This window comes from Pomacea canaliculata, linkage group LG2 (assembly GCF_003073045.1).
Source record: "Pomacea canaliculata isolate SZHN2017 linkage group LG2, ASM307304v1, whole genome shotgun sequence".
Classification (NCBI taxonomy): Eukaryota; Metazoa; Mollusca; class Gastropoda; order Architaenioglossa; family Ampullariidae; genus Pomacea; species Pomacea canaliculata.
The window spans coordinates 15,645,995-15,654,011 of NC_037591.1; the positions used below are offsets into that span (position 1 = coordinate 15,645,995).

At 40.8% G+C, this 8,017-nt stretch overlaps 1 protein-coding gene across 1 annotated transcript in view; it reads left to right on the top strand.

The window, feature by feature from the left end:
• LOC112557338 overlaps positions 1–7,445 on the top strand; it is a 50,911-nt gene extending 43,466 nt beyond the window's left edge. The window contains exon 3 of the mRNA XM_025227135.1: positions 6,407–7,445. Within this exon, the coding sequence (XP_025082920.1) occupies positions 6,407–6,610 (204 nt within the window). The 3' untranslated portion in view covers positions 6,611–7,445. The remainder of the gene's footprint in view (positions 1–6,406) is intronic.
• Positions 7,446–8,017: the final 572 nt, after the last annotated feature.

Consider the following 8,017-nt stretch of genomic DNA (forward strand, 5'->3'; position numbering starts at 1 on the left):
TTTATCACTAAAACGTTTTAAAGACTGATGAACAGCTAACGAACAGTCTGTGCTTATCAATAAGCATCGCTAAACTCTCTGATATTTCATTCAGCACAGTTTTACAGATAGCTCACGAATCGCACACGCAATTGCGGGTCTGAATACCTGCGTGCAGCGCCGGGAAATGGAGAGGGAGGGGGAGCCGGAGGAGAAATTTCACGGTGGAGTTTGCTGATTGAAATCCCGAGTCCACAATGGCGTAGTCGCGGTGTGTGGACCGCCGCACGAGGACCTCGGAGCTGTCATGAAAACTAGCTTAACTGGGTTTGTCTGTCCGGTCACAAGGCAGTTACACGGTTTGTCTTTATCAACGGTTCGTCTGCAGCGACGGGAGGGTCGGGTGCTGCGCGTGCATTGCGCACCTCAGGCCGTTGTTTGATGTCACGTGTAGTCACAAAACGTGACTTTTGAGACGACCACCTTGTAAACAAATGCAAATAAACGAAGTCGAAGTCGAAAGATGTAAAATTGAAGGTTTTTTTTAATTTATTTAAACCTACAGACGACTATCGCTTATGTGTGTGTAGGGGAGACATAAGACGAAAATTAAAAGATCTTAAAGTCGAAGTCTTTAATTTTTAAAGTATGAAAGAGAACAGAATGATGGTGTAATGGTTGATGGGAGAATCAGGTATCGAAGGTCCCAGTCTTGGCTCCTTCTGAATATAACACCTTTTCACAGGACTGATCGTGGTTTTCTGTGGATACTATGGAATGTTTGTTCCACCATCTTTGTGTACATATGTGAGTACAAATGTGTTAAAAGCGGTCTGAGCCTGCTTTCTGTGATGCAGAAAAGAGCTGTAGACACGAACAAAATTTATTTGTATTCATTCATTTATTTAATTTGTTCCAACTTTCATGAAAACCGAGATCATGGTACCCTCCTAATAACATTGTCAATTAATGTGCCTGCGAGTGTTTCAAACAGTAACTTTTCTGTCACGTGTAATTCAATATTCTTTAAATCATTCATTTTTATGGTATCTCTAGTCATTTCTGACATCTTTAGAATTTTAGAGGATTTTGCTTTCAAGTCTTTCTCTTGTATTTCGAGTACATTTACTGTAGACTTTCAGTTACAGCGGCGATATTTCAAAAAACAATTGTCTCGATGTTTCAGGTTTCTGCGTAGCTTTTGAGATCCTTGAGATGCACAGGAGTGTAGTGATACTTTATGTAGTCCTCTAAATTTCCACTTTTGGTACGCCTTACCACCTTTCTAAAATTTCTGGCGATTCTTTTATCAGGTATTTTTGGGGGGGTTCATTGAAGGGTTCTCTCTAGAACTTGCACCGCGTGGACCTCGTTTGTCACGTGGAAGCCCACGTAGGTAAAAAAAGCAAGTGTCGGAGTGTAAGTGTAAGTTGTAAACAGAAACATTCATCGATTTGCCATGAAGTGGGGACAGTCAGTGTCAGTGAAAACAAACCAACCAACCCACGCACCCGTATAAGAGCACAACATGTGTGACTTTCAAGAAACAGCCTTCAGTAAATATCACGATTGTTGACAGTAAAAACATGATGCGCTTGTGATGATCTTTATCGCTAATGTTTCTTTAACTGCATTGTTCCGAGATCGTTGGAACAAGGTTTTTTTTTAAAAAAAATCATAAATGATGTTTCAAGATCCCCCGTTTCAACGCCTACTGCTGGGTGTTGTGTAAAGCACCTCCACATGTTAAAGGGGCAACACTAACTGTTCAGCTGCAACACTAGTTGAGAAGTTGAAGAGGCAAGGTATAGCTACAGGTAAAGACTTATGTAAGAGCAGCATTAATAATAAAACTATAGTCGCAACACTAGTCATGTAGCTGTAGAACAAGACTTATGTAAGAGCAGCACTAATCGTAGAGCCACAGTGACAGTCTAATCATGTAGCTAAAGGGGAAACACCAATCATATAATTAGGGCCGGTTATAAGGCTAAAGCTTGTACTTACAGAAATAATTCAAGTCTATACGGGAGGTGTGCTAGTCATTCAGCTACAAGCTAGTGGTCCATAACTGAGCTTCTTTCCTGAAGATCTGATCCAGTACTAACAAGGGTAGGGAGACTTACCACGACAAGAACCCAGAGAATGGCAGTTGTATGTAATTCTATCGACTAAAAGGTTTAGTCACTTTCGTATATTTCAAAATGATTGGGTAAATCTCATTGCAAGATACTATTTCCCAAATTCTAGAGGAATTCTCCTTTATTTTCCGTACTCGAGATACACACCAGCTAAAAGGAACCTGAGCTGAGCTCATCTCAACAATCCCACACCAGCGAGAATAGTCCGACTGACAGTCCCACACCCGCTGGTGTACTGACAGTCCCACACCAGGGAAAGTTGTCAAACTGAGAATGCCACATATAAAGATAGTAAGCAACTTGCATTATGAAGAACAAGATCTGACATTTGTTTCAGGACCTCACTTCAGTAGACAGAGTTAGCTTCTTCTCACCGGTGTTTCCATCGTGTTTCAGCAATCCTTTATTTCATTTAGATTTATTTCTCCCCTCTCTCTCTCTCTCTCTTGGAAGCCTTATAATTAGTTTTGTTAGTACGGCCTGCGGTGACCGTGATCCTCCAACGAAGAGAACAGCAGCGACGACAGGAGAGCGTTGACTTGCACATCGAGCGAACGCATGCGTCAGCGAAGCAGTGGCGGTGTCATTCACCTACAGGTGACAATGGCACTCACCTGGCACTGAGGACACAGTTCTTGTTTCTCTAAAGCCAACAAACACAAGAAAGATGTAAATACCTTCACAATACAAATTAAAAATAGCATTGCACTGATTCTCGCGGTACACGAGGACGTGTGTGTCAAAGATGTCATCGAACATCCCGAAGTTGATGACATTAACGGCGACCCTGTGATTAATGAATCGATGGTTTCAAAGCTCCCTGTACGGCGGCACCGACGTCAAGGTGTGAGAAAATAGAACAATGTATTAACTTTTCTGTAAATCAGCGAAATTTTTTTTCAAGGTGAGGGCCACTGGGCATGTTTTGCGGACTGTAATGTGTTTCATTCGGTAAGCAGGAAGACAAAAAGTGTAAAAATAATAAAAGTCGTAGCTATTATTATTATTATGTGAGGGTTGCACATTTTCAGAGAGTGCGAGAGAGAATAGCGGGGGTAAAAAAAGTATATCTTGTTGTTTTCTAAGACTGTTTGCTATATTTTCATTCCAACCTGCAAAACAAACGACCCCCTGGTCTCCAGGTCCTTGTTGCTGACATACAGCGATTTTGAAATATGAAGATGATAAAAGAAAACACACACATACATGTGCACACACACACACACACACACACACACACACACACACACACACACTCGCATGCACAAGTGCCTGCATATTTAAATTTATCGCCTATTTAGCATCATTGACATTAACTATTTGACTTCTTAGTTGATTGCCTCAGCTGCTCAAGCGTGTGTGAAATTGTTTATGTGACCACTCCTGTAAGTATTTTGCATTTTTGTGACACCCTTCAACCTCGTCATGTGTGAACTAATTAATTGTGCAAGAAAAATAAAATGTACAGATGTAGCATCTTATCAGGTTTTGCTAGTTTTAATAAAAGACCCAAACCCCCAGGAAGTTTAAGAGTGGTACGAGAAAAAAAGCACAAAATAAGCAAGCAGTTAAATTCAGAGAAAACAAATGTAGAGAGAGGGAGAGATGGAGGCAGGAGATGCCGGGAGGCACAGTTGTGTGGAGAAGGTCTGAAGATGGGAGGACGAGGAGAGTTAAGATGTGGGGCACGCGTGTATGTCACGTGGTGCTAATATGTCTGCGCCGGACGGAAATAAACCAACGAAAGAAAAGGCTTCATGTTCCAGAATATTCTCTGTTCTTATTTTTCGCGTTTTTTCTTTTGGGACATACTGCGAACTTGGCGTACAAAATGGGAGTAAAGAGAAATAGGTTACTGTGATGCTGATTGCAGGAAGTGAGAGGAATGTGCCTTACAAGTCTGAACTCAATTGAACCAGGAACTCACGCCTGATGCAAATGTGTAGGTTCTCTCTCTCCCCACCCCCTCTCCCTCCCCAGTCATACTTTCTCTCCATCTTTTCACATTTCAGTTCCCTTTAGTTACATGACCATATCTTCGTAAATGTTCCAAGTTGCAGGACACTTACTAGTCTACAAAAAGCATCACTTCTGAAAGTTGTTATGATCTTAACTAATACAACAATGTCTCTACACGGCTGTAACAAAATCCTTTCATCAAAGGAATTGAAATACACAAATATTTCTTCTTGAAACTAACGAAGGAAATCTCTCTTGCGTTGCATGCGTGCTTTCTGTTTATTCCTTTTTTTCTTTTCTTTTTTTGTGTTTTTAAACCTGAAGAAAATAATACTTTTTCAAGTTGATATTCTGTTTTGTTAACACAACAGAAAATTATTTCGGAAACGTTTGAGAGAATTTTTAGTAATTACCGCCCAAAGTGTATTTGTTTGAATCAAGCTTAATTAAAAATGGTTTGTCAAATGTGATGAGATGTTCTTAATAAACTTGAACTAATAAACACAGATATAATATCCATTGTAATACGTTTTTCGGGATGAATATTCAAGAACGGATTCACACGCAGGCACGAAAGAAATCAACAAAAAAAAAAAAAAAAAAAAGGAAGAGAGAGAATAGATTTAAAAAAATCTTTTCCAAATAGAAATATGCAGCAGCAAGTGAGAAGTGTTCAAGAGATTCTTGTAGCTCCCTCTTGGTAGGTCAAGAAGCTGTCAGCAATTATCTGCTTTAAGTTTCTACCACCGTTCTCCTGCATCCTTGACATTTCTCATCCTCCCCACAGGTCAATAGCGCCGATAACTGGTTTCGCATCACTTGAGTGTTCACAGGGTGGGGCAGGTGCGTGCTGCCCTGGTAACTGTGCAGTCCTGTCAGTCGGCACTGCCAGTCGAGTGGACATACAGGTAAGACAAGCAATTAGACACAGAGTGACAACTGACATACTCGGATACAGATGCTGAAACCAGAGTCAGATATAACGGACATGACACAGGACACAATTCAAGTAGAGGAATTTATTTTCTGTTTTGCGTACATGACTCATGTAGATGTTTTACTGTTAAAAGTTAATATAGTATTTTTAGAGTAATTGGTAGCTGAAGAAAAAGACAAAGTGAATGCAAAGTTATGAGTCGTTGACGTAAACGGCTATATAGATAAACAAATGTTGTCGGCTGATACAGTAGCACGTGCGTTAGGGAGGATGTTTATTTTTGGCGACAAAACATGGCCCATTGTGAACGTCACCACATAGCAGACGACAGGTCTTCTCTGACACAAACAAAGGTGGTTATTTTACACATTTTTTCTGAAGAATGTGTAATGTGAGTGGGCTGCTTCTAGTTCTCAACGTTTGGTTAGTGCATTAACAAAAAAAAAAAAAAAAGGTGTAGAATACTGGTATTATCCACCTTCTCCAGTTTCCCATAATGGCAATATTTACCTTGCATTATTGGAGATTCGACTCCCGGCCCCACCTACTACCTCTCCATATCGTAGCTCTGTATGTCAGACTGCGCTGAAAGTTCAGCTCACAAACTGTGGTTGCTAATGGTACTTGAAAGATTTTACGAATCATTTGTTCTCGTTATGATATCCGATTACAGAATCAAAACACACCATTAATTATTTTACATGTTTTTCATGAAACGTAGGTTTTGTAGACGTTTGTTGCTGATCCCTTTTTGTCACATTTTCAGTCAATGGCGGCAAACATTATGATTCACCAGCTTTGCATTGTTCACTGTTTACTGTACTCGCTCTATTTTCTGTCACGTCTCTTGAAAAGGGACTTCATGTAGTGCAGGTTATATTTTATTGTTTCTAAATAATAAAAAAACAAATTCTTCCTTCATTTCGCTGACTGTGCTAAGAGATTTAAATTAGGAACTGGTCAGGTCACTAGGTGTTTACAAAAAATAATTATTACAGCACGCACAAATTAATTTTTTAATTTTAGTTCCACCATTTTATGCACAAAGTACTTGTTTTCAATTGTTTTCTGCTGGCAAGACTTCCCCTTTTTAATTTTTTCTTTATTTGTTCGTCTTTTTCTCTTTTTCTTTCTTTTCTCAAAAAGTTATCCTCTTACACACTTTCCTGATAGTAACTCCTTTTTCTAATTCTCCTCTTATATTTTAACAACGGTTTTGTTCTCGTCGACATAATCTCTAGACGTGCTGTTTTTTTTTTTTGGCCCGAGGTCTTTATACTCGTCTCAGTAATTTTTTTTCTTCCCATCTTTCTTTCTTCTCCTTTTTCTTCCTTTTCATTCTGTCACCTAATGAGGACGAGGTAACAAACGGCATTTTTTCGTTTTGCAGGTCGAAACAAAACGTTTTCTCTTCTTTCTTCCCATCAAGTCAGCAGGGTGTCGCGACCCATTTCCTGACTGCAGACTTGAAGAGGAAATAGCGAGGAAGTTAATTACTGCTGTCTGTAAGGCAGGAGCATGCAACTGGGATCAGCGCCTGCACCCAAAACACCAGCCTCGCCATACTTATGGATACGGAGAGGTACACCTCTAGAGGTCGCCACAGAAAATTGATGAAAGAACCCCCCAACGGGTCTCCGCTGTCACCCTGCATTGTAGCACTTGCCTTGATGACGTGTTCCCTTCAAACCGGAAGTCCCTGAAACTTTGCCGCTGCCCCGAGCACAGCAATGTGTCTGGCCATTGTGAATGGGAGGAAATTTTGGCCAGAGGACTTTTGGACGAAGGTGGACAGGTTGAGACGAGGTTTCATGTAAAGAGCCAAGGAGGCCAGGGATTGTAGGGTGTGGAAGACAGGACTGGAGGTGAGAAGGGAGGAATGAGAGGAGAGGAGAACGATAGACAGCGTGCTTGTGTGCTTTGCCAGCATGCCTTTCTCGCTGCACTAAAGCATAAAAGTGTAAAGATTAAAGGGATGAACTTTTATGTAATAATTGTGTAAAGCTCATTGTACGATGTTTTTCCAAATCACACACACTCTCTCTCTTACTTTCTCAAGACACGTGCTTCCAAACATGCCTATTCCAAACAGCCTAGAATAATTATGGTCCCAGCTTTCCTCTTGGCTGTATCTTTGACACTGTATCTGTATCCATGTACAGTCCTGACGTCTGTGTTGTTGTTCGAGGCCTGGGGATGTCTTCACGCATGTCTCTCGAGAGATTTCCTGCACTGAGCCTTTTTCCCGTCATAGAACATCTTTAAAAGTAAATGTGCTCGTAAACAGTTTTCAATTTTTCAATACTTTAGCCTTACTGTACCCATTTTCCCAATTTTAAAGTGTGAGGTTTTGACCCATAAAAAAGTAATCCAACCTAATCTTGTTACGTCCTCCTTTTTACCATCTGTCGGAACGAAAGATTAAATAACATGAGAAAAATAATGTTGTCGTCTTTCGTTTTTGCGATTTCAGACAGTTCGCTCACAAGAGTCGTTCTTCATTGGTGTTTATTACATAAACACCCACACACACACACACGTGTTGATAAAAGAAACAATGGTCCACATAGACACAAATACGCTACACCACGGCATACCCAACATTCAGTCTATCAACATGGATGTAACAATAACATCCTGCACGCGCTCACAGAAGCACGGGAAATCGAAAGTGCACACAAACATACTCCCACAGACACCAGTAGCTACGCAAGCTCTTACTTCTCATCAAAACTCTTTATTTACGTCTCAGGCAACCGTCACAACTGTCGACACAGCCTCCCAAACAGCTCGGCTCAATGTGGCGCGGCCATCGACATCCTCCTATTTTCAGAATCCGCAATGGAGTCAATTAGGAAAGACATCCTGGCTGAACAGTCGGCAACAGCAACTACAAAGGTGTCGATTGCAGATCGACGAAGTTTCCGTCGCAAACAGTTTGCAGGTGAAGTGAGTTCACAGTAGCGACCAAAGTCAGTGAACACGAGAGAGAGAGAGAGGT